This window comes from Herpailurus yagouaroundi, unplaced genomic scaffold (genome assembly GCF_014898765.1).
Source record: "Herpailurus yagouaroundi ecotype Mexico unplaced genomic scaffold, PumYag 355, whole genome shotgun sequence".
In the NCBI taxonomy this organism is placed as follows: Eukaryota; Metazoa; Chordata; class Mammalia; order Carnivora; family Felidae; genus Herpailurus; species Herpailurus yagouaroundi.
Window position 1 is genome coordinate 9267137 of NW_024412572.1, and position 25610 is coordinate 9292746.

General features: G+C 43.4%; 1 protein-coding gene across 25 annotated transcripts in view; it reads right to left on the minus strand.

Moving 5' to 3' along the window:
* MICAL3 (microtubule associated monooxygenase, calponin and LIM domain containing 3) overlaps nucleotides 1-25610 on the minus strand; it is a 231500-nt gene that overhangs the window by 88512 nt on the left and 117378 nt on the right. For 16 of the 25 annotated variants that reach the window (XR_005786780.1, XR_005786781.1, XM_040462748.1 and 13 more), the window contains exons 10-22: nucleotides 25465-25591; nucleotides 23930-24026; nucleotides 20858-21005; nucleotides 18609-18805; nucleotides 16919-17031; nucleotides 16766-16828; nucleotides 15878-16075; nucleotides 14259-14342; nucleotides 11032-11130; nucleotides 9158-9214; nucleotides 6396-6503; nucleotides 3419-3526; nucleotides 2620-2806 (exon numbers count right to left, since the gene is read on the minus strand). Coding sequence is in view for 23 of the 25 variants with exons in the window: in XM_040462748.1 (XP_040318682.1) it covers nucleotides 2620-2806; nucleotides 3419-3526; nucleotides 6396-6503; nucleotides 9158-9214; nucleotides 11032-11130; nucleotides 14259-14342; nucleotides 15878-16075; nucleotides 16766-16828; nucleotides 16919-17031; nucleotides 18609-18805; nucleotides 20858-21005; nucleotides 23930-24026; nucleotides 25465-25591 (1586 nt within the window). In the remaining 2 variants the exon portion in view is untranslated. The remainder of the gene's footprint in view (nucleotides 1-2619; nucleotides 2807-3418; nucleotides 3527-6395; nucleotides 6504-9157; nucleotides 9215-11031; nucleotides 11131-14258; nucleotides 14343-15877; nucleotides 16076-16765; nucleotides 16829-16918; nucleotides 17032-18608; nucleotides 18806-20857; nucleotides 21006-23929; nucleotides 24027-25464; nucleotides 25592-25610) is intronic. The other 9 variants (XM_040462767.1, XM_040462766.1, XM_040462768.1 and 6 more) reach the window with 6 other exon arrangements.

Sequence of the window (25610 nt, forward strand, 5' to 3'; positions counted from 1 at the left end):
AAATCTGTATGTCGTCTGTTAGCCCTTAATCATATACTCTTCATTGTTGTTGTTGCTCCATGTGCCCTGGTCTTATCATGCCCACCAGAATGTAAGCTCCTTGAGGAACATTTTACATTTCATCTGTATCCTCAAGAGAATGTGGCAAAGACAAGTACACAACAATCTATGGGCAAAAGTATTTGTAAATCAATTAATTGGCTGGACCTTGAGCAATCTTCTTTCTAGCCAGACTTCAGTAAAAGGCTAACTAAAATAACCCCAGCATCAAGGACAGTTAAAAGACACTGGATGGGCTCCATCTGCCAATCCCTACCCTTAGAAATCAGAGGCGTTACAGAAAGAGCAGGTGTGTAGGAATGGTGGAACAGAAAATTTGATACCTAAGAATATACTTTAGTTATTTAGTCAACTGTCTTAACTCTTCCCTGACTGGGTGGTGCTTTTTACTAAAGTTAAGGACCAGCTACCCCATAATGGTTAGAGTTAGCTTTTCTCAGTTCAGTACTTTGGCTGCTTTGTTGCTACTTCTGACAGAGCTGCCTATTTATTCATTATTAGCAGAGCCTGGATGACTAAAGTGACCACTTCCTAATGGTGGTGTCCCTCTCCTATGTGACATCACCTTACCATCTCCTCAGTCAAAAATTACCTACCAATATAATGGACATACCATAGTGTGATTTATAAGACATATATATGTAGTCATTCAGATAACCAAATATATTTCTCATGTATATTCGGTCTTCATCCAGTTTCTGACTCAGCTCCAAACGCTTGAAATTCCCCAAGTATTGACAGAGATAAAAGTATCTTTGGCTGTAACAATTAATGTGACTTTTGGATCCCACCCAAGGGCAGGGGCTGTTGCCAGGAGGACCAACCATGTGATTTGAGGGTTGGACTTCCAGGATACCTCTCAACCCCTCAAGGGAGATGGGCTGGAGACTGAATCAAACAATGGCCAATGACTTGGTCAAACATGACTACACAATGAAGCCTCCATAAAAACCCAAGATGGGGCGCCTGGGTGGCGCAGTCGGTTAAGCGTCCGACTTCAGCCAGGTCATGATCTCGCGGTCCATGAGTTCGAGCCCCGCGTCAGGCTCTGGGCTGATGGCTCGGAGCCTGGAGCCTGTTTCCGATTCTGTGTCTCCCTCTCTCTCTGCCCCTCCCCCGTTCATGCTCTGTCTCTCTCTGTCCCAAAAACAAAATAAACGTTGAAAAAAAAAAAAATTAAAAAAAAAAACCCAAGAGGATGGGGTTCAGAGAATTTCCAAGTTGGCAAACATATAGAGATGTGGGGAAAGTGGTGCCCCTGGAGACGGCATGGAAGCTCTATGCCCTTTCCCTAGACCTTGCCCTATGTATCTCTTCATGTGGCTGTTGATTTGTTATCTTTTACCATATCCTTTAATAAACTGGTATGTAAGTGTTTTCCTGAGTTCTGTGAGCCACTCTAGCAAATGAGAAGAACCTAAGAAGGAGGTCGTTGGAACCCCCAATCTGTAGCTGGTGGTCAGAAGCACAGGTAATAGCCTGGGGCTTATGACTAGTGTCTAAAGTAGGGGGCAAGGGACAGTATTACTGGCCTGAGCCCTTAACGTGTGGAATCTGATGCTATCTCTGGGTCGAGTAGTTAGTGTCAGAATTGAGCTGAATTCTTAGACACCCTGCTGATGTTGGAGAATTACTTGGTATTGGGGCGGGGGTAGGGGACTCCACCACCCTGCCCCCACATTGGATTTGGGTCCAGGAATCCAAAAAGAGAGCACATAATGCCACCTCTATGAGGACTCCCATTAATCTAGATCTTTTCATTACTTTTGAATCAGTAAGCCTGCCTTTCAAGACATTCCTTCAGCATTCCATAGGAATGAGTGTAGTAGTCAGTTACTTTAAGGAGTTTTAAAGAGTCTTTAGATGGCAGGCATGCCAGTCTGCCTCTGTCTATTGGGCTTTATTAATTGTTTGCATAATTCTCCACCTTATGCTCCATTAACGTCGTTCTATTTATAAAAGCAACAAACATTACAAAAGGCCAGGGCTTGGACACTGTAGTAAATTAGATTTAGATCCTGTGCTACAAACTCTCAATTCATCAGAGAAACGGTGATGCTAGAGAGAGGTGGGCATAATTCGGTCATCCTCAGGAAGCAAAAGTCTCAGAACCCCAAGGGCGTGAAATCTAGTTTCAATTTGCTGTTATTGACCAGAGGCAAGAAATGTGACTTCCATAGGCCTGTCATTTCCCCTTCTCTAAAGTAAAGACAAAAATACCTTATTCTCTTTGTGTCCCTTTTATCTTAAGATCCCACCCTGAGGTAAGAAAGCAAGTGTCTGTGAAGCCAGGGAAGTGATTTACATTAACGCATGCCATTCTCATTAGCGTCATTACTGAGTAATGCTGTGCTACAGCTTGGTGACTTTAGGGAAATATTTATAAGAAAGAGTCTTAGAGAAAAAATAAGGAGTAGAGGGAGATGGATGGGAAGGGTTAGGAGAGGCAGAAAAAATGTATATATAAGAATGCAGTAAGAGCCCTAAGGTCAGCTCACGTGGAAAAAAGTGCCCCTAAGCTCAGTTTCTAAGTATGGCCTCAAGTGCAAATAGACTCACCATCCTCGATGTCGTAGGCGTAAGCCGAGAGGCGCAGGGTAGTGGCGCAGTACTCGCATTTGAAGCAGCTCCGATGGAAGAACTTGCCCTCAGCACTCAGTCTCTCCATCACGTAGACCCGCTTCTGACAGAAGTAGCACGTGTCGCTGCCTCCTAAGTTCTGTGGGAACTCCTTCTTTATCGAGCCCTGTAATGGGGGATGGTGGAAGATCTGTCAGAGCCAACACTTCTTAGACTCACCTCCTGGAGGTGCACGACCCTCTCCATATGTGAAACTAACCCTCACTAAGCAATTTTGTTTTGAGACAGACTACGATGGCTCACTTTATTATTGGCTCTCCCGAAGAACAATGGCACTAGTGCAGTGACTGTCACATGTGCCCTCTATGTAGCAATCGGCATTAGCTGGGTTCTGAATCGATGTTAATCAACACCCAAGAGGAATCCCCAGTTGGTTTTACACAATTTCATAACAAACCAAATTATTTTGACAGAATTGTGTTTTGAAGGTAGCATAAAAATACCTACTCAGAGTTCACGTCGTTCTACATGAATGTGGGCCTCTAGGACTCCAGAGCAAACAATCACTTTTACAGATACTAAGTATGTTTTTCCACACAACATTCTAAACAGCCAGTCAGTCCTAGAAATTCAGTTACAAACTTCAGATATCTTTAAAAAAAGTTACCGCATGGCATATATTAGGTATATATGTTACTAAGCTACTTAGAATAAACCAGGTTTATTTACCACAGCTGTGCTATATCTAGACAGACGGTGCCCTTAATATATCTCTTACCAGTTCCTTCTTGTCTAGAAGGGTTTTGGGCTGTTCTTTCCTTTGAAGCTGATTGGCTATCTGCTCAGCCAATGAGCTCACTCCGCCAGTGTACATCTTTATATACTTCTATTGGTTGGAGATTATAAAATGACCAGAATGATGGAAAATGAGAAGGAAAAAAAAAATAAATTAAGAAGACAGGGGGAAAAAAATCTTTGAAAGGTATAAAATGAATACAAGGTGCAGCAGCAAACCATGCCAACACAGTGCCCACAAGCAGGGAAACTTGGTGGTCAGAAAAATGGGTGTCAACGTCCACACAGAGGTATCAGCAGAGGTAAGAGTAATGCCTGCAGGAATAATTAAACTCAGTAAGGGAGAACTTAGTCTTCCATGTCTTTTCGGAGCATACAGTTCAGGGAGGTGGAAAGACAGGATGGATACAAATATAGAACAGAGTAAGAAGGGCCTATACCCTAGTGACTCAAATTACATACAAAGAATTCAAGAGGAATAACTCCCACCCACACGGCACATGTCCAGATTAACATTATGTTTCAAGTTGGGTCTAGGAGAGGGCTTGGCAAGTTATTTCACCATTTAGAAAAAAAACTAAGCTTGGGGTGCCAGGGTGGCTCAGTTGGTTAAGCGTCTGACTTCGGCTCAGGTCATGATCTCGTGGTTTGTGGGTTTGAGCCCTGCGTTGGGCTCTGTGCTGACAGCTCAGAGCCTGGAGCCTGCTTTGGATTCTGTCTCCCTCTCTCTCTCTGCCTCTCCACCACTTGCACTCTGCCTCTCTCTCTCTCAAAAACAAATAAACATAAAAGACATAAAAAAGAAAGAAAGAAAGAAAGAAAGAAAGAAAAGAAGAAAGAAAGAAAGAAAGAAAGAAAGAAAGAAAGAAAGAAAGAAAGAAAGAAAGAAAGAAAGAAACTAAGCTCACACTTGCAAGGCTGATTCTCCACTTGGGTAAAAGATGCCAATAGCCTAGTATTACTCGTGATGATCACCTTCCTCCTATTAATGCTTCACTCATAACCCCCGTCATATGCATCAAATATTTCTGAGCTTTATCTGGAAGAATCCTTCTCAGCCCATTCTCCCTGTTAATATTTATCTGTTCTACCCAGGCACTAAGGCCAAAGTGTTCTAGACTGGGCAGGGCATCTTAAACACAGCTGCAGGAGGCTAACACCTGGAGCCATGCAGACAAGTTGCTTAGTTTAGTCTTGGGAAGTCAGGAAGTCAGGAAGTCTTGGGAAGTTTCTAGTCCAAGAGGGATTATTTTTTCATAGGTTGGAAAAAGAAAAGAAAAAAAAAATCCAACCAATTCAATCCTCTTTCTAGCAATGTTGAAGAAGTAACAAACAAAACTACAAAATTTCAATTGTAAGCCTTCCTGCTAGGCAGCCTAGCTTTGAGCCTGTCCCAAGGACTGAGGTCAAAGTCTTGCTGACAGTCCTTTAGAGACTCCCAAGGTCACCCTTCCATGTGGAGATGGCCAGGACACCTAGTGTGCATGACTCTCCTCTCATAAACTGTGTGGAATAAGAGAACTGCCTAATGAGTTTGGGGAGCCCTGTAATTCTGACTGAGAAAAACACTCCAGGAGCAGTTGTCTTGGGGATGTCCACAACCCTGTCAGGAAGTGGTTTGAATGGACAACACACAAAGCCAGGTGTGAGAGAATCACTGGCCTGAGCAATGGCGTGCCGTGGGCTGAGAAGGGACAAACAAGAGAAGTGCTCCAGGGGTGGGGGGACAGGGGGAACTAGCTCTATGTGAACACGAGAATAACAGAAGCACAGATGAGCAAACAATTCTCCAAGGTTCAGTTGGAACTGAGGAGTCAATTCTATTTTTCAATTTAAAATAAGGAGATTTCCAAGGATTGGTGCCATTTGTTCATTAACTCCACAGCTTATATCCATTAATGGTTGAGAAAAACAAGTGGCTCTAAGATCTAAACCTTCTTTAGATTAGAGCTGTTAGGGAAACTTACTCCTGGAACAGACTGACACCAGGCAGAGCTGAGCAGGTCACTTAACAGCTGACACCGAGGGTGCAGAAAGTAAGTGAGGGTGTAGGCCAGATGCCACCCCTGAGGTTGGGACACTGAGCAAGCTCTGGATCCTCACTGCTCGGCCAGGACCCTTCCCTCCCACCAGAAACTGGCATCCTCAGCAAATACAGCCCAGGGCTGCCTGCGTGCAAAGGCATTTGTCACATTCAGTTCTCAGCAATGCGGTAATAATGACAAGCATCCCCCCAAGAGAGGTGGAAACTCAAGTTCTATTTTCTTCTGGCATGAATAGCAGATGGTATCCTTCTCCCCACTCTTAAGAAACAGTCTAAATGTGGCAATTGCTGGACTTATACTTTTGCTGCCACACATGCATATGTTTCCACACACGTACCACACAGACTGCTCAAGGACAGGAAACATAAACAGAAAGGGCAAAAGGATCCGCCAACCTCTCTCTAAACTACTCTATAGCTGGATCAGTTCCACTGTGGGAAATAGCAGGGTTCAGTCCTCAAGTGATTACAATGCAAGAGGCACCCACAATACTGCATATTCACCACTCCATTTAAGAGATTTAATTACACTATTGTTCATATTTTTTAATACATATCCATACGAAGACATTTGGAATTTAAAAAGTTAATGGCTGAAAAATGTTTGTTGTTATTTTATATAGTTGAAATATAATAGAAGTGGGTTTACTGTGACAGAATTTGTTACAATGAAAGCTAGCAGCCTCTTTAACTTTGGTGTATGCCTACAGACCTCACATGCACAACCGACAGACAACACACACACACACACACACACACACACACACACACACACACACACACGTGGATTCCCACAGAAGACAGGCCAAAGTTAAGAGCTCTGCAACCTCCCTCGGGCCTGATGACATTTGTGTAGGTGAACTGAGGACGACAGGCTGGAGAGCAAAGAGCTTTGCCAAGTTCCAGGCTGTGCTACCTGTCGGAGAGAGTCAGAAGAGGGAGAGGCGGGGCGGTTGGAGGAGCGAAGACTAAGAGAAAGCTCCCACTGGTCAACAAAAAATCGGCGAGAAGGTTCAGGCTCTGGCTACAAAATACAAGATGGAGAAAAAAAAAAATCAAAGGAAATGTTAAATAAAAAGTTACATACTGACCTGAATGTAAGGAATTTGGGAGTTTTAGACCTTTACCTAAGTAACTAATGCAGTAAAGAGACATTCTTAGTTCCCAAAGGTGTGAATGGCTCATTCAAAGCTTCCATTTTACTTTCAGCTCGCTCACCCTTGCCTCATGCTTACAGTGAAGCTCGCTCTGGAACATGGTCACTGTAGACATGAGCCGTCTCTGAAAGCCTTGCCTTCTCTTGCTGGGTGGTTTTACTCCATCCACCCCAAGTGGATAATGCTGCCTGCCAGCCAGGAGGAGACAGAGGCCAGGGGCTGTGTCCTGCTCACACACCCACTTTATGTCCTCTGTAGAGACCCTCACAGACTTGAGCTGGGAATTCTCCTAGGCAGAAGGAGACTGTACCACCTCATCACTCCACTGGCCTTACAAACAGCAAACAATAGCAATAGCAAATCTAGAATGAAGTTTACTCCTCCATAAAGGCCAGAAATGTGGCTTTGCCTCTTCCTATTGCTAGTGCTCAGAGAAACTCTGCCTGCCAAGGAGCCAGCCAAATCCCAGCAATGATCAGGAGAAAAGATCCCAAGTCCTCTGCACTGCATGCAGCATGTGTTGCAAAAGTAAGCTGGCATCTTCCTTGGTGGTGGGCCCATGCAGCCAGGATCTGTCCAGTCCCCAGAGAGGGAGAAGGGGCCTGAGAGCTCTGGCAAGTGATAACTGCTCAGTTTCCTACAAGGTTCAGGATGAAATACTTGCAGGGTGGAGGGAAGAACTGTCATGGTAAGAGAAGCTCTCTGCCCCTCTAGCTCCAAGCAGATCCATCACACCCCCAATTTAGTCCCTCACTAAATTCACAGCTTTGAGCGGTGATAAAGTGGAGTGTAACCATCCCTGCTCCAGATTCTCAGCCAGCTCACTGGCCCTCAGCTCAGCACTTGGGGCAGGCTCAGAAACACAGGCCCAAGGGGGAGATCTCTGTAGAAGAGTATCACCCACCTGAGAGAAATAAGAGAGAAGGCAACTCTCCCAGGGATGGCAAAGCAGTGAAACTAATGGGAAGACTCGGGGGTGGGGGTGGGGGTGGGGGGTGGATAGGAGCAGGTGAGTGCACAGGCAAGATTATGGAATAGTGGACAGAAAATCCTGGAAGAGCACACATACAGTAACCCTTATAAGTATCTAGACCGGACCCCTGCAGTGAAGAATCTGGAAACCAATACATTGGGAAAATGAAAGAAAATTCCCTGCAAACCTTCTTGCTTCCTGAGCTCAAAATCCTACCTTTCTTCTGGGGGCACTGTAGCCCTAGACTTTTGACAATTTCTCCCTGCCCATCTCTCCTTTTATTTTACACACTTCCCTCTATTCTTCTTCGCTTAGGCACTGCTTCATTAAAAATCATCAGGGTCTCATTAACTATGCATTCCCTGAAATGTAGGGCTTGCCCTTCTTTGTGAAAATACCTACTTTTCTTTTTGAGGGGAATACAGCCTGGGAAGAAGGAAGAAAGAGGCTGGGCACACAGTGCTCATGGTAGGAAGCAGCCCCAACAGAAGTGAAGAAAGCAGAGCTGGGCCATGCGTGAGGAGATGAAATAGACACCCTCCTTCCACTTCGGCCCGGGTCTCTCTCCCTAAGCCAGCACCGATCCACGCATGGTCCTGGCAGCACAGATTGCCTGCTTCTTGCTTGGTGACGGGGTGTAAGAATACAGCACTAGCTTCCTTCGCAGTGACTGTATTTCTCAGAGAGCAAAGGCAGAAGGAGAGGTAAAAATAAAAGAAAAAAGGCCCATGTGAAATTAACAGTTACAGAGGATTCTTCACTCTTGCTGCAGAGCTTAACTCACTCAGGGATCAGGTTTAAGGGTAACAGTAACAACCAAAAGTTTCAGAAAATAAGCAGGCTTTTAAAAATGGGCATCTCGGGGCGCCTGGGTGGCGCAGTCGGTTAAGTGTCCGACTTCAGCCAGGTCACGATCTCGCGGTCCGTGAGTTTGAGCCCCGCGTCAGGCTCTGGGCTGATGGCTCAGAGCCTGGAGCCTGTTTCCGATTCTGTGTCTCCCTCTCTCTCTGCCCCTCCCCCGTTCATGCTCTGTCTCTCTCTGTCCCAAAAATAAATAAACATTGAAAAAAAAATTAAAAAAAAAAAATGGGCATCTCTGCTATTCATCAAATTATATGATGGCCAGGTATAATCACTAGATCCCCCTTCAGTTTTTCAGAAGAGACCCACTAAAGCTTTTCATTACACACCCTTGTCACCACCTTCCTTCCCCTCCATCAGTTCTTCATACTTGAAAAATCCCCACACCAGTAAGAGCTTTGGTTCTCTCATTATTTCTACCTCAAGATCCCCGAATGTCCAAAGATACAAGCAAATCCCACCCACTTACTGATCTCTGTGCTGGGCAGATGAATGCTCTCCTGTGAATGCTATTTACATGGGTCAACAAGGTTAAGCAACAAGAATTCTTGCTCTTGGCTGAGTGACAAGAGTGTGCACAAAGCAAGGGGAGAGGGGACCATCCCCACCTTCCCTCTGCCCCACCACCACAGCGTGCCCCGTCCGTTTGGCTCTCAGCATCCCATGCCATGATTCATGCTCTTTTACCCTCTCATGGTGGGGACTCTGCTTGCCACGGCTGTCAGCATCAAGATCCCTGTACGTCTGTTAATAACAAAGTAGAGACTTAAGCTCCATCCAAATGTTCTATGTGGACCTACTAAGTGACAGTGCCAGATATTCAGAATTCATTTCAACACATATCCCCTGCCCCTGACAGATCCCCACCCCAGGAAACCACAATCCCATCTAAATCAAATCCCATGATCCCAGGACAACCTTCTGTCTAGCACTCTGTCCATCTGGCCTCCAGTGAGGTCAGCCACACAAATAAAGAACTATGGTTAGTACAAAAGTGGAACAAACATATTTCTTTCACACAGTGGCACAAGATCAGAGGCATTAAATGGAAGGTTTAAAATGAGAAGCTGGTTAGGAGGGTGAAAGGGTGAAGCTTTCCACAACAAGATATTAGAAAGGAAAGGTGGGGAGATGGAAACTGCCTGGAACAAATGGCCGTTAAACAGTCCAGAGGAAACTCCAGGATGGGGAGTGGTCCCTGAATAGGCATATGGGACCAAAGCATCATTTATTAAAGGAAGAAGTGGATGACGACTGGAAGCATCTTCAGTCAACAGATAGGAATATGTACATGATAGGCATGGAAATCCTGAAGACAGGCATATGGCTGCCTCTACGGACCCAAGGAAACAACTATCAGCAATTGTGTGGGAAAAGGGAAGGCCACTCTCATCACTCTTTGGATTACTGGTGAGGATTCAGCCTATGGCCTTGTACTGGTGGAAGAACTAATCCAAAGCCTCTAATGTGGCCCACAAACATAATGGTCTCCACAGGCAGGATGAGGCCACAGGTTGGGTTCCAGAGTCACACCACCCACATTCAATTCCTGGCTCCATTACTTACTGTGTGAACTTGTACAAAGTACTTGGCCTCCCTACCCTATGCCTCAGTCTCATCTGCAACATGGAGATGATAATAGTACCTGCCGTAGGGTTACTGGGAGAACTGATGGAGGTAACACAACAAGAACTGAGAATGCTGCCTGGGACTAAGTGTTAGTTATTATGTAGAGACAAGGCATAGGGTAATTACTCAGTCTACAATGGCTGAATTCTTAGGCCCAGGGACACAGTGTGGCCCTTTAACAATCAGACACATTACTCAGGGTCCCCTTTTAAATAGGCCACTTAGTTGAGAAAATGTCTTTCCATAGATCCTGCCTTTAAAATTAGTATTTTATTTTATAGAAATATCCTATTTCTATAAATTCTATAAATTCTATCAATTTCTATTCTATAAATATACTTTATTAATGTATGCTTATTATCCTCTTTAATCATGTCTGTGGTTAACTGCTCTATAATGCATTTTCAAATGGTCTGCCTAGAGTGTGAGTGGGGCAGATGGGAAGGACAGGTGTTTGCTGGCATAAGCTGGATAAGTGAGAGGCAGGGCTCTCAAAACCAGAAGGAACCAAACTCGTAATATAGTGAGGCCCTATAAAAAGCTTCCAAAAGCCCATCCTAATTATATCTCCATGGGCAGCAAGACAAAAGTGGCTGCTTTAAATGAGGTTATATAAAAATGTGTTGTTCCCCAGGGCTTTTTGGACCTTGTATCTGTGACAAATATAGTTAAAGTTTTAGTCTTGCATAGTTGTTCTCCTATGATGTGGGACTAGATTAAACCAGGGTTTGAATATATTAAGTGTTATCCTGAGGTCTAATTGGAAATTGTTCATCTGTAGCAAAAAAGGTGCTTCTGCTACAAATGATCTTTCTGTTTTTTGATTGTTATTTCTGAAAAGAGGGAGTTCTGATTTGGTCTCTACCCTAGCCACCTACACAGGCAGGCAGGAAGACACAGACGAGGACCACGGAGCATGCAAAGAAGATCACCTGCTGGCTGCCAGGCGCCCGACAGGGAGGTGGAGAAGGGGGAGGAGAGAGTGTGATCACTTTTTTGGGGCAGGTCCGAGAACACTCCTTTTCCCGTCGCTTTTACACCAACAGACACAAACAGAGAGAACATTGGTGAAACAGGAGCCATGTTTTGGCTGGTTCTAGAAAGACTAAAGGGCATCTGCCAAAACCATCCCTCCCTTGCCTCTCCATCCTCAACAGCAATCACTGTATGGTTAGGGAGGATGGCTTGTCACAGTCGATCGTTGGCCTCTGGGTCACACTTGCGCTGTTTGGTAAGTACAGACCACATGGGTAATCTCCGCAGCTGGCCTTGGGGTCAGAACTTGCAGTGTAACACTTTCTAAATGCCAGGGATCAAGGGTATATTCTTTGTGAGTTTTATCAGAGAAGCTGAGGACAGAAGAAATGGGCTTGGACGTAAGTAGAGAGAAAGGGCACACAGGCCAAATAGCACAAGGGGAGCATGAAGACTGTCTCCTGATGGCTCAGTCACCTCTTCACCCACCAGCAGCAAAGCAGCACTCTCCTTGAGGGCTCACCCAAGACAAAACCCTGCCATGGCTTCCCTCTTCTCAGTCCCCTCACTCACGCTCAAAAGGTTCTGGAAAACTACCAAGGAAATACAAGAAAGTACAGGAAACAGAATATAAAACTTAAATATCTTTCACTAACCGAACACCACACATATCCATGGATTATTTCCCCATTTTGCCCCTCTCCATTGTACTCCCTTCCTATGAATCTATGATTTAGAGAACTCTTTGGTACTTAGGGAACAATGACTTATTTCTAGGCCAGAGGAATCCTCCATTTCCTCATGACCAGTATGACCATGTGGGGCAGCACACAGGTGAAGTATGGGAGGGAAAGAAGAGGTTGTGAGGCCAGGGGAAAGAGCCCCATCATCTATTCCAACTTCACATGATGACTTACTTCCAAACGAAGGCTGGTTGCCTGCAGGATGCATTTCTGAGATCAAAAGGTAGAAGGGTGGGGAAGGAAGGGCCAAAGTGTTTACACAGGAAGGTAAAAAAGAGAAGTCACTGGCAAGCAAAATTGTTATTCATTTTTCCTCTTCCATACCATGACCTAAGTGAAAACTGATCCTTGTGCCAACTCAGCCACCATGGCTGTGCTTGCCACACCCTCCTGCCTCAATCCAAACCTCTTCAAGAAAAACAAAAAGTGAGTCATGGTAAGGTATTGCCAGTCAACCCCTCAATCCTAAAGGGAGAGAAACAAGGTTGCAGACAGGATGAGTCAGAAGCAGAGGGCCAGTGGAGCACACCACTGAAGTTCTTCTGTTCCCACATTTCTGGAGCATGTGGCACTGCCTGCCAAGGTTCTCTTTTAGGAGATAAATTTACAAGGCCAAGACTCATGATGCCACCCCTGATTAGTGCTGAGAAAAAATTACATGTAACTGTGAGTTGCAGTTCTTTCACAGCCAAGTAAACTCACGTTCCCAACTCCATAGAACAATGATCTAACAGGATTTTCATTGTTCATGGTTTTTCACTTACCAAGATCTACCCAGATACCCTTTCCACTGTAATCTCTGGTACCCACTCCATAGAACCCAGGTTTGACTTCAATGGCTCTATTCTGCTACCCAAAGAGCCTGGCAATATTCTGCTTCATTGACTGTAATCATATATTACCCAGATGACAACCTAGCTATATGTCTCCATGTAGCACCCCATACAAGGTTAGAGGTCACCAGATGTTTCACAAACAGATCCACAAACACCAAGCTCTTGTCTTGATGCCCCTTTGGTACAGTTCCATCAGGTGATGAGCTGATGTACCAGTCTTCACCAGGACAGGGGCCTCAGCTGAGCGAGTCTCCTCGGGTCACACTTAATACCTCTGAGACCTCCCAGGAAGCCAACTCAAAGCTGCTCTGGGCACATGCCTTTTAAAGTCATCAGTTCATCCATCTACACATGTTACTACTGACTTCCCTTCTGTTTTGCTCCTTGCACCTCAGAGGACCTTTCTGGACATTGTCAGAATCTAGAGTTTGGGGGAACCTAGTTTAGAGTTCACTTTCCCCTTCAGCAGATCCTCAACTAAATATTACCTTTCAAATCATACAGCCACGTAGACTTCAAGGCAAAGGGTAAGAAAATAAAATGGAATTTCTAATGAACTTTGTTTATTTGTTTTCCTAGGCATAGAGAAAGAAGCAGGCTGGGGTCTGTTGTGAGTCTGGACATTGCTCCCTAGCTTCCATTTCAGACTCATGGGCCCTGCATTTAATGTGGCATATTATTAAAAAAGAGGTTAGAAAGGTAACTTTTGCCCTGAATATAATTCAAATAAAACCCACCTGCCACTCCCTAGCACCTCCCAGCAATACCTGGCACTCTGCAGCACAAGAGGAAATTGAGGGTTAGCTCACCTGACCTCTCAGAATCTTAGTCCTAAATGATATCAAACCATAAGACAGAGAATCCAGGCTGCACTCAGTAGAGCAGGAACTTGCTCAACTGTGACTTGGGAGAAAGAAAATACAGTAGAGGCCCCAATCTTTCTGATGGGCTTCCTATTATCAGCCAGGTGCAACTCCCCACCCCCTTCTTTCTGTCCTATCCTATACTGCTAATGAGCAGCTAGGAGATCCTGTAAAAACTTCATTGAAAATTTCAAAGAGTATTTTAAATGGAGACAAAACACCTAGAAAATGCCCACCATCATCTTTGTTGAAGGTCTGAAACAAATAAAAATCATAGTTTGAGACTATTTCTCGGCTAACATTTTCCTATTTAACATGAAAGGCTCTACTGCCCCAATTCTCAGCCTTGCTGAATTCAGGATTCTCCCTGCAGTGGTTACAAGGACACATGTAAGCAAAATGTCAACTTGGGACAAAGGTAATAATGGTAAAACTGTAGAAGCTAAGGTAGCTAAACTACTTCCCACATAGCTTTAGCAAGTTTCAACACCAAATTAACCACCTACCCTTTTAAGTGATTTCTCAAATCCCAACAAGTTAAACAAATCATGCAATACAATCAGTAGGGTCTGTTAAACTTCCCCCCACAGTTGCTACTCAAAAGAGTACAGAAGTTTCCTGTCCTTGAGAGCTAGGATTCTAAAGTGTAGGAGGCCTCAGCTGTGGCTGGTTCAGAGGGAGGAGTGGGGTTGGAAGGCCCAGGGAAGCAGCACCCATTCTGGTCCCTGGGCAGCAGCTTTACCTGTTTCCACTGGGGGGTGGGAGCAGGGCGACCCTGCTCAGGTAGGCAGCAGGACGGCTGGCTGACCCCACGCTCTTGTGTCGGCTGTGACACACAGGTCAAGTATGGGTGGGGGACAGGACATGGAGACAAAACAAAATAAAATACATTAAGGTAGGAGAAGACACAAAAAAGATACTCATGCATGGCAGACAGACACATATCTATGAGCTGGGAGTGGGGGGAGACACGGAATTAATTCTTAGAAAGTTACACTTATAACAAAAACAAGATACCCTACCCCCGCAAACCAAAAGCAAATGCAAAAGGAAAAAAAAGAGGCAATCCAAAGCTGGAATTTTCATTATCCTCTTCCTTAGCTCAAAGCTCTGAGCCTAAACTACTAATTCAGGTTTGGAAAACTAATCTTTCCACTCAAAATGAGGAAAACAACCTTCTCTTAAGGGCAAACTTCCTCTCATGGAGAGCATTCCAGCCTTCCCAAAATGGGGCAGATCCTGCAGTTGCCAGGCAACCTCAGATGTTTACCAATGAATATTATCATCTTCTCTATGAGCCATGACACGCATGATTGGAGTGTGAAGATTAATAACCAAAGGCTAAATGTGAGAAGTTAATTATGGCCAGACTCCAAGCAAAGTCAGTAGCCCCCTCAACCCTGGTCAATTGGAACAATGGCTGATATATATGGAAAAGATGAAGAAAGAGAGTAAAAGAATAAAAAGAATGGGGTCCCTTTCCTCTGGATGTTCTCTCAGGTCATTAGGGAGTTTTACAAGAAATTTTTTGTGTAAATCTCAGAATCCCAGCACCTCCTCTTGTAAGACATCTTTGTGACTTTCAGACAAGCAAGAGGGAGACAAGACATAACAAAGACACCTCAAGTTAAATGCTCCTGTCTAGCACTCTCTGGTTTGACTTATGGGAATGAAAGTTAATTTCTACGATGACTCTTTAAAATGTTCATAACTCTTGAGGATAGCCTAGGAAAACCATTTGCAGCACACAAAAGAAGATCTACCACAAGAATGTTTATTACCTCTGTACTTTATCATGAAAGATGAGAAACAATGAAAACATCCAACACCAGAGAAGAGTTAAGAAAAGCATGGCACAACATGGGAATATGCCCAAAGTTATGTGAACAATGCATAACAGGAAGTGTATATTAAGAATGACCTCAACTATGGAAACAAAAATGACTAGAAAGAAACAACAAAATGTTGACAGAATTAGAGGTGTCTTGATTACCTTTATTATAGTTTTCAGCATTTTCCTCAATAAACATCCACCTCTTTCATAATTCAAATATGTTTGCATGTATATGAACATATAAACAAGTATAGATATATACAGAAATTTAAAACCCCTCTGGATTTTTTTGTCACAGACACCTCACACCTGAATGGTGAGGATAAAGCAGTCCTGAAAGCACACAAGGAGCTTATAAAACACTTTTTCTCTGCTGCAGTCAGACAAGGGGAAAACCAGACACCAGTCTCGAGTGCATGAACACTCGGCTGAGACACACCCCATCCCATTTCACTTGACTGAGAAGATCCCTCCTTCCTATGTGGTCAGACCAAGTGTGGATGGGTGAGATGTAACATGGGGTTTACCTGTTTCCTCATGCCAGTGGACTGTGGAGGTGCATTCTCTTCAAATTTGGCCAGCAGCTGGGTTGCCATGTATTTCACTTTGTTCTGATTGCCAAGGGCCACATCCATCCTCCTGTCTGTCAGAGTGCTCACCAGTGTGGGCCTTCCTCCTCTGTAGCCCCGGGGTGCTTCCTCCTGATAAACACCAACACCCAAAACCTGGCCTCTGTTACATAAGCCCCCCCGCCACAGATGCCCTTCCCTCAAAGAAGAAGGGTGACCAGTGCCTGGCAAGGTGGCTGGTATTTTTGCTTTAGGTTAAGCTTAACAGCTTCCCTTAAGGTTCTAATCTCAAGATGCCATCAGGAAGACTTTGGTGCATGGGGCAGTATAAAGAGGTACTTGGACTTTTGCTGGTATTGCTGTATCTCAGAAAAGTCACTGCCCTCTGCCAAATATGTAATTCTAAAGGGACAGGAAAGCACCAGAGCACACGTGTCTGCTCCCTTGGATGTTCTCCAAAACATTAAACAAAGGCAGAAGCCCAATGAAAAAGCATCTGCCCACAAAAATTCTCATAAAAAATGAATATGAGGGACGCCTGGGTGGCTCAGTCGGTTAAGTATCTGACTTCAGCTCAGGTCATGATCTCGTGGTTTGTGAGTTCAAGCCCTGCGTCGGACTCTGGGCTGACAGCTCAGAGCCTGGAGCCTGCTTCAGATTCTGCATCTCCTCCTCTCTCTGTCCCTCCCATGCTCATGCTCTGTCTCTCTCTGTCTCTCAATAATAAATAAATGTTAAAAAAAAAAAAAAGAATATGAAAAGATCTAGCAATATCAATTTGGAAATTAAGGATTTAAGCCAAAAAGGGCAATTTGATCATTCTAGCAAATCCCAGATAATTCTTACCTCTTCCGATTGACTGGTCTTTCTCCTCTTTCCAGCACCATCCGAGTCCTTTTCCTTTTTATCCTATACCAAGAGAGGAGGGACACTGCATTATCCTAGGCACTATAACTTGCCTTTAGGTTTGCAGTAGGTCAAAAACCTCTTCCATTTTACCTTGGGAGAACGTTTCCGAGAGATGGTCTGCCCAAGTTTGCTTAGGAAGGAGATGGGAGATTTGGTGCTAGCTATAAGGACTGCTTTCTCCTCAGCATTCAGGTCCAAGGCATCTGTGAACAGGAAGCAATGTTTGAGGACAGCCCTGGAGGGGGCTTCAAAGTACTGACCAGGAATACCTCCTTGCAGGTGGCTCAAAGAACCTCAGAAAATTCTAAAGGCTCATCTGCTCTGACAAAACCAAGGAGAACTCAGCAGGAAATTCCACAAAGGAAATGCACACTTAGGTGTGGATGTTGAGCTTTTTCTTTTCCATCCATGTAAACAGAACCAACTTTTTCTTTCAATCCACTTCGGTCAAAAAAACCCTCCATTTTTGCTTTTCAAAAGTTGGAATCTGCCTATGATTGTTAGTTACAATTGACTGCTAAAGCCTCACCTTTGTGATAAAAATTTCAAGGTGGAGGGAGAAAGGGAGGAAGGGTATGTGGTTTAGGGTCACTGGTTTTGATTATGCATTTAGCTGCACATAAAGGCAGGGCTCTCCCTAAATAGGTATACTGATGCTACAGTGTGGATTTCTGCTGTAAGAACTGCATATTTTATCAGAAAAAGCCACGGACATCTCTATGAGTAAGTGGACTGGAAGACATTGGAGAACCACCAACTCTGTGGATTCTAATGTTTTATTAATAATGCTAATAATTTTTTAAATAATTGAAACGAATAATATACTGCAGGTATTTGTTAAGTCCTTTTGTCTGCCTAACATTCTCCTTAGCATATCACAATTTTATGTTATACATACATAAAATCCAGTTTGCAGATGGGAAAACTGAGGCACAGGGAAATTTAGTAACTTGCCTAAGGTCAAACAGGTCAAAGAACTGGGAAATAAGCCCAGGTCGGGTACCATGGTGAACACTCTAAAGCATTATACTACACTTACACCAAGGGACAATAAATGACAACAGGGACATTTTTTTGTAGTACAGTACTCTGGTAGACTGAGGCAGCAGGCTAAGGGCCAAACAAAGACTTTGGAAAGCACTAAAAGGTAGGAGAAGAGAAAGAAGCCATAGAAGCAACAGTTACAGAAGAAAGAGAATGAGGCAAACAAGTACAGGACCACAGAAGCCAACGAGCAGAGAGAACTTCAAGAAAAAGGGCATCACTCCATTGTTCTGAATAATGCAGAAAAGCCAAGTGCATGAGATGCAAAATGAGAAAAGAATACAGATTTGGTGATTTTTCATGACTGTGGAGAACAGTTTTGGCAGAGCAGTAAAAACAGAAGCCGGGTTGCAAAGTGTTATAAAGTTTAAGCCTTAGGAGGCTGAGGCCTTAAGTATAAACCACTTTTTCAAAAAGGCTGGTTCTGAAACGGTGTGAGAAAGTAGTAGAGTCAGGGAAAACATTTTGCATAGGAATGACTTTTGTGTATTTATAGGTTTAGAGAGAGAGATGTGGGAAAAGAAAGAATGGTTGAGAACACACTAGCAGAGAAGGAAAAATTAATGGAACAAAGTTCCAGGGACTTATCCAGAAAGCCAACTAGGAATAACAGAGTAAGTACAGGTTTGCTTTTGGTGGTAATGATGAAGGACATGGTTGGAAGGAAAGACAGAAAAGCCAGGCAACAACAGAGAAGAAATGGAAGATCTCCATACCAGTGTCTGCCAGCCCTTACCACTGGAGGGGAGTGAGTCCTTGAACATCTCGTAGAACTGAGTCAGGTACATCACCATAGTCAGCTTGTCAGGCTCCCCCACTGAGGCCATTTCTTTGCCTGTCATGATGGGAGAGATGCCCAGTTCTTTCTCAGCAATATCAAAGGCCAGCTGGTTATTCTTCTCCACATTTTGCTCATCCAAAGAGTCAAAATCTCTAAGAAATGGGATGAGAAAAACATATCAAGAAGGCTTGCTTGTCTTCACACCAGAATACACAGTATCAATGGAGTCATCACCATTTCTTAGTCTTTTAGCTGAAATCCAGGGTGCAATCTGAGGGCCAAACTATTGATCTCACCTTTTAGTCTCCTTTTTACTAAGAAAATGAAAATCATCCTCAAGAAGAAATGATTAAAAATCTACTTAGAAAGGAAAAAAGAGTGGAAAAGATGAAGAACTACTCTCATTTTTCCAGTAACATAAATTTCTTAAAGGGTAAGCTCAAGAAGAGGAACTATCTTTAACATGTATTCTCTTGTATGTTGCATGTCATCTGTACATATTAAATTAATGCTCAATAATGATAAAAATCCTATTTGGATCAGACTGCTTCTAACGGCCTAGGATTATCACTTGCTGTGTCATTAGGACCAGACAAGCTGTTGATGTACTAACTCAGCTCTGGTAAATCTTACTCAGCCTTCTACTCGAAGGGAAATTCCAAAACCTTCCTCAAAAGATTTTTCCATTGCTAAATTTCTTGAGTTTTCCCAAGTATTTAGATTAACCAACACTTCCCACTGGATTTCAAGCTTCTTGCCATTCAATCAAGTAAAGACTGATAGCATTCTTCTTTAAGAGGTGATTTCAGATCAACTGGGCAGGGCTTATTTTGTGTTAACCTACTACTGACTTCCATAGCAAGTTTTTCATTTTTCTAAATGCCTTCTCTCTATAGATTAAGCCTATTAAACCATAGAGGCCTCATCCTGAATGAAGTCATCATAGTCTAAACTGTGCCAAATTACCTACTCGCTGCTTTGTGTTCTATTACAAGGAAATTCCCTAGACCTTCTGGAGGCAGCCTTTGGTTTGTTCTAACAAGAATGCGTCCCCTCCCTCTACCATCCCCCTCCACCTCACCTGCTAGGTTCCCTTCAGTTACTTTTGCCTCCGTTTCCTTTTCTTTGGTTCCTTCCCTTTGGAAGAGAACTGATTGACCTGAACCTTCTTCTAAAGCCTTCTGTATCATTCATCACAATCCTTCTCAAGCTAGTCTCTCTTCCTCTCCTGCCCTTTTTTGGTGGGGATGAAAAAGCCCTACTTTCACTTACCATTTACCAACCTCTGCATTAGCTAAGGGATAGGAACACTAGAGGTCACTTAAGTTTATCCAAGCAAATCAGAAACCTCCATTCCTAAACCACACTACATAAGGCTATTTTTACCAGCTCTTGCCTCATTAATTTATAACCTATTATAAACAGAAACTATGTTTCTTATGTTTCCTTAAGCAATCATTAAAACAAAGCAAATGCACAAATTTGGGCCCTAATGATAAAAGGATAGGAAGCCAAAATAATTCAACATGCTCTGCTTCTGTTTTTGGATCTTCTTGTTTGGCTTCCATGGGGTAAATCTGAGTGCACCAGTCACTGCAATTGACTTGGGGTCATCCTATTATACTGATTCTGCATTTAGGTGAGTAAAGAATGGCCAAAAGGGAAGATGTTACCGATAGAAGTGGGTATGGTGGCCTGAATCTTATGGACTGGACAGAGTATGTTTGTAAAAGGTGCAATTCTTAACAAAGAGATAATACCAATGAACCATGATAAATCGGGTGAGTGTTCATTGTTTTCTGTTTTGTTAGTAGGGACATATTTGCCTTCCGCCAGCCAAATGTTCTAGTGAGGTTTTCCTTATGCCCAACAGCATTTGCGAGACAGCTGGCTCAAAAGAAGAGTTCAACCAGGGGCCAATGAACAGAATTTTCCTTTGTGTGATGTAAACAGGTCCAGGTGGGTGTTAAAACCAGTTTTTGACGTTCTGAGTGCTGTGATTTTAAAATCTCACCTGGATTCAGCTACATGATGCTTGACATACAGTTTTAAATATAACTAAATCAAAATTAATCACTGCTTTCTAGAGTAGCTTGCTACGTAACTCATTGTAGAAAAAAGTACAACATTTGGCTATTTGATAGCAAAATACTCTGAGGTGCTTAGGGAATACAAAATAAAACACAAAGTTTGTCACAACTTACATCAGATCAGGGCGGTATCTATGGATGATCGCACACAGAGCCAGTCCACTTTTCCAGGACATGGTGAGATCTGTCACATTTACCCCTGCATAGCCATCTGTCTGCCTTTGGCACCAACCCAGTAGTTTGCTTGAACGAGCTACAGACTCTAAAACAATAAAAAAAAATATCAGAAGTGTGGTCACCTGGTAGCATTGATAGAGGATCCTCTTTGCAATACCTATACCTAATTTGAACAGTTACTAAAGGTTGGGACAAAAGAGCTGTCACGGTTTTTCAAAAGTCAGAAGCTATGTAACTGGTATCATGACAGTAGAATTTTAGGTAGGTAAGAAACTACCAATTTACCCAGACTCTGAGGTCAATGCCAGTCACAACGGGGGTTATCTGGCCTTGCTCATGTAAAGCCCAGTATCACTGACACATTGTTTGATAGGGACTTAGATGGAACAGCGCCATCTACTGACCTGTCACCCTCCCTGTATAGTTGCGTGGCAGCTAGCTGAGGAAGCTCCTTCCCTTCAAAGCAATCAGGGGGAGTAGAGCAGAAAAGATTCCATTCACTCTGGCAACATGTTAATCAAAGGCAAACAAAGCCCACTCTTACACTTTCCAGAGTACAGAGCGATTTGCCAAGTGAAGAAACTCTGTAGGATTACATTGGCAAGGCCAAGGACCCCAGACCAGAACAATCAATCCCTCAGGTCAGGCTTGGCATTCTATATTATAAATGATCACATCTTGAAAAGGTGAATACAAGAACACATATGCTTGGATGTTTTCCAGTTTATTGCTGTGCCTTATAAAAATCTGTAAACTGCATCAGAGAAGCTCTGATATGCAGCATTTAAAAGAAGCTGTAAACTCCTATTTGTGTCCAAGAATGTCTGCTCTCTTACTTTTAGCAGCTGGAAATAACTAACCTACGAAGTTCTTTAGTGTTTGGGAACTTAACAAGGTAAAAACTGCAATATCATAAAAATCCTATTTAAGTCTGAAATCCTATTTAAGTCTGAAAATGTATCCTAAAACTACACAGGGAACCACTCCTGGTGTTATTATTATAAATCAGAAATTTACTTCCGAAATTAATTTTATTCAAATGTCTTCCAAGTCTGTCTAACATGTATTAGTCAACTTCAATACTCTAGGCCCTAAAATGACATTGACAAAGGTGTATTGTCTGCTTAGATGAAAATGTTTCCAACTGCCTGCTGGTTGTGATGTCCACCTTGATATCCCAATAGCATGTCAAACTTTCTCATCCTCCCACTTCCTTCTCCAAACTGATGGCAGCACCATTCACAATGCTCTCTTGACCCATAATGCAACCAAACTGCCAATGCCTATTGATTCTGGCTCTCTCACATAATTAATAATGACAATGACAAAGTGGCTGCCATTTGTGACCACTTGCTGTATGCCAGATGTTGTAATAAATACTCTATACATGTCATAGAAGCCTCATAACTATAGTATGGAGTAGGTATTTGTTAGGCCCATTTCACAGACAAGGAAACCAAAGTTCACAGATGCAAAATAACCCGTTCTTGCCCACACACTTCACAAATGGCAGAGCTTGAACTGGGACTCCATTGCACCCGGCCCCAAAGTCAGAGTTCTTCTAACTATGCTCCATGGCCTTGTCCATCCTCAACAGCAATATCAGATTTAGGCCTTCACCACCATTAGCTTGACTACTGCAATGCAATTCTTTTCTTTTCTTTCTTTCTTTTTTAATGTTTATTTATTTTTGAGAGAGAGAAAGAGACAGAGTGTGAGAGTGGGAGGGGCAGAGAGAGGGGGAGACACAGAATCTGAAGTAGGCTCCACGCTCCAAGCTGTCAGCACAGAGCCCAATGAGGGGCTTGAACTCACGGACTGCGAGATCATGACCTGAGCGGAAGTTGGACTCTTAACTGACTGAGCCACCCAGGCGCCCCCTGTATTTCTTTTTAAGTTTATTTTTATTTTTGAGAGAGAGAGAGACAGAGAGAGAGAGAGGGAGAATGCATGTGCATGAGTGAAGGAGGGTCAGAGAGAGAGGGAGAGAGAGAGAATCCTAAGCAGGCTCTGTACCATTAGTGCAGAGCCCAACATGGGTTCAAACCCATGAACTGTGAGATCATGACCTGAGCCGAAACCAAGAGTCAGACACAACCGAATGAGCCACCCAGGCACCCCGGCAATGTACTCCTAACTAGTTTCCCTGCCTCTGGCATTTCCCTTCTCCATCCCATCTTACATGCAGCTGACCAGGCATACTCTGGTTGCTCTTCTTTTAAAAAAAAAATCCAGGGGCCCTTCAAGGCACACAAAATACAGAATGGCCTTTATCTCTGCAACTGTATCCTGGCAATGTCATAATACTCAGCTAAAATGCCACTGCTTCTTCATAAAGCCTCCCCCAGAAACCTTGGTTGGTGTATGTGTGTGCACTCACTCCTCTCTCTCTCATCAGCATTTGTATCTGGTTTCTCTTTATATCCTCCTAAAACCTTAGACTGAGGGTTCTCATCCTTGACATTACTGACATTTTTGGCTGGGCAATTCTTTGTTGTGGGGAGCTGACTTGCGCACTTCGGAGGTTGGGCAGCATCCTTGAATGACAATAGCACCCTCCCCTAGTCATGACAATCAAAAATGTCTTCAAAGGCTACCAAATGTTCCCTGAGGGGCAAAATCACCTCTGGTTGAGAACTATTGCCTTATACAGTACTGTGCACACTAATAGCTCAGTACTGACTACTCTGAATAGGTTACTTACATTTCAAAGGTCATTACTTAGGGGGGTCTGGGTGGCTCAGTCAGTTAAGCGTGTGACTCTGGCTCAGGTCATGGTCTTACGGTCCTGTCTGTGAGTTTGAGCCCTGCAGTGGGCTCTCTGCTGAAAGCTCAGAGTCTGGTTCAGCAGACTCTGAATCTGAAAGCTTCAGATTCTGTGTTTCCCTCTCTCTCTGCCCCTCCCTCACTCACACTCGGTCTCTCTCTCTCTCTCTCTCTCTCTCTCTCTCTCAAAAATAAATAAACATTAAAAAAAAATGTTTTCAAAAGGTCATTACCAGAACTCACCATTACGAGTCAACTTTGGGGTAGTTCGGGAATTCACTAGGTTCTCCATTTCCAGATGAATATCTTTTGTTTCTCCAGTATCATATAAGTGACGCACCTGGCAGAAAGTTAAAAAGCTGTAAAGAAGGAAAATCAAACACCAAGTAACAAGTTCCCACCAGAGAGCAAAAGACTGAGATAGCAGGTTGGGCAAAGTTCCGATAAAAGTTACAACAATGACCTTTAAATGCTTTCTGGAATGTGGTGGGGTTTACATATAAACAAACATATATTAACAGTAATAAGTTGTGCTCTGGGGTGCTTGAGCAGCGGTTAAGGTTAAGCATCTGACTCTTGATTTCACCTCAGGTCACGATCTCAAGGTTCATGGGTTCGAGCCCCATATTGGGATCCATGCTGACAGCGAGGAGCCTGCTTGGGATTCTCTCTCTCTGTCCCTTCCTCTCTTACGCTCGCTCTTGCTCTCTCTCTCAAAATGAATAAATAAACATTAAAAAAAGAAGTTGGGGCACCTGGGTGGCTTAGTTGGTTAAGTGTCCGAATCTTGGTTTCAGCTCAAGTCATGATCTCACGGTTTGTGAGTTCGAGCCCTGCATTGGGCTCTGTGCTAACAGTGTGGAGCCTGCTTGAGATCCTCTCTCTGCCCCTTCCTTGCTCATGGTCTCTCTCTCTGTCGCTCAAAAAAAAAAAAAAGAGAAAAAGAAAAAGAAAAAAAAAGGTTCTAAAAATTAGCTATTCAGCCTTAGAGGGCCTTCTGATAGTCACTATCGGACCATTAACGTTGCCCATTGACAGCAGGTCTCATGGACCCCTTTTACAGAAGTCTACAGAAGGCTTGAAGCTATAAACTTCAGGCAGAAAGTAAATAAAAAATTACACAAGTACATAGGCAAATATGTTGAATGGGCTGCTTTCTAGAAATTGCTGGGCTCTACGGGATTACTGTGCTTTGTAAATGTCATTCTCAATGCATTTATAAGGCTTTAGACATTCTGAGAAATAACTCAGCATCACAAAAAAATTGACCACCAGTATCTTTTACTTGCAGACAATGTTCTAACGTTCAAAGTTCTTTCAAGTGAATAATCTCATTTACCCTCACAATGATCCTGTGAATAGCAGGGGTTAATATCTCCATTTTACAGATGAAGAAACTGAGGTTCAGAGAAAATGACATGTCCAAGTCACAAGTGATTGGTGGCAATAATGCAAGTGGAAGTCACATTTCCTGAGCAGTGAACAAGTGCTCTACCCCCTACAACCTGCAATTTTAATTAGGAGGCACGGGATAAAGTCTTAGGTCCACCATTTTTGTCACATGTGATCTTCTGGCAAGTCATCAACACCTCTCTCCCTTTGCTGCTCAATCTGTTGATGGAAAGTAATACCTACCTTCAGTCATTCCAGAGAGACATATACGTGCATTATGAAAGAAGGGTGGGTATACGGTACTAATAGACACGTTTCAGTGTTTCAGAGGTCTGGTCAGTCCTGAAATGGGCTGAGAGGTAGATAACTGACTAGAAGGCTCTTACCTGGCTTGGACGGAGGAAGTTGATGTTAATATTGGGATATCTGGTGACAGGGTCTATGCTGTATTGGCTGAAGTTCTTACTGACATTCTCAGGGGTGGTCTGAGGCAGCAACCTATAAATACTTTCCCTGCAATAACATACAATAT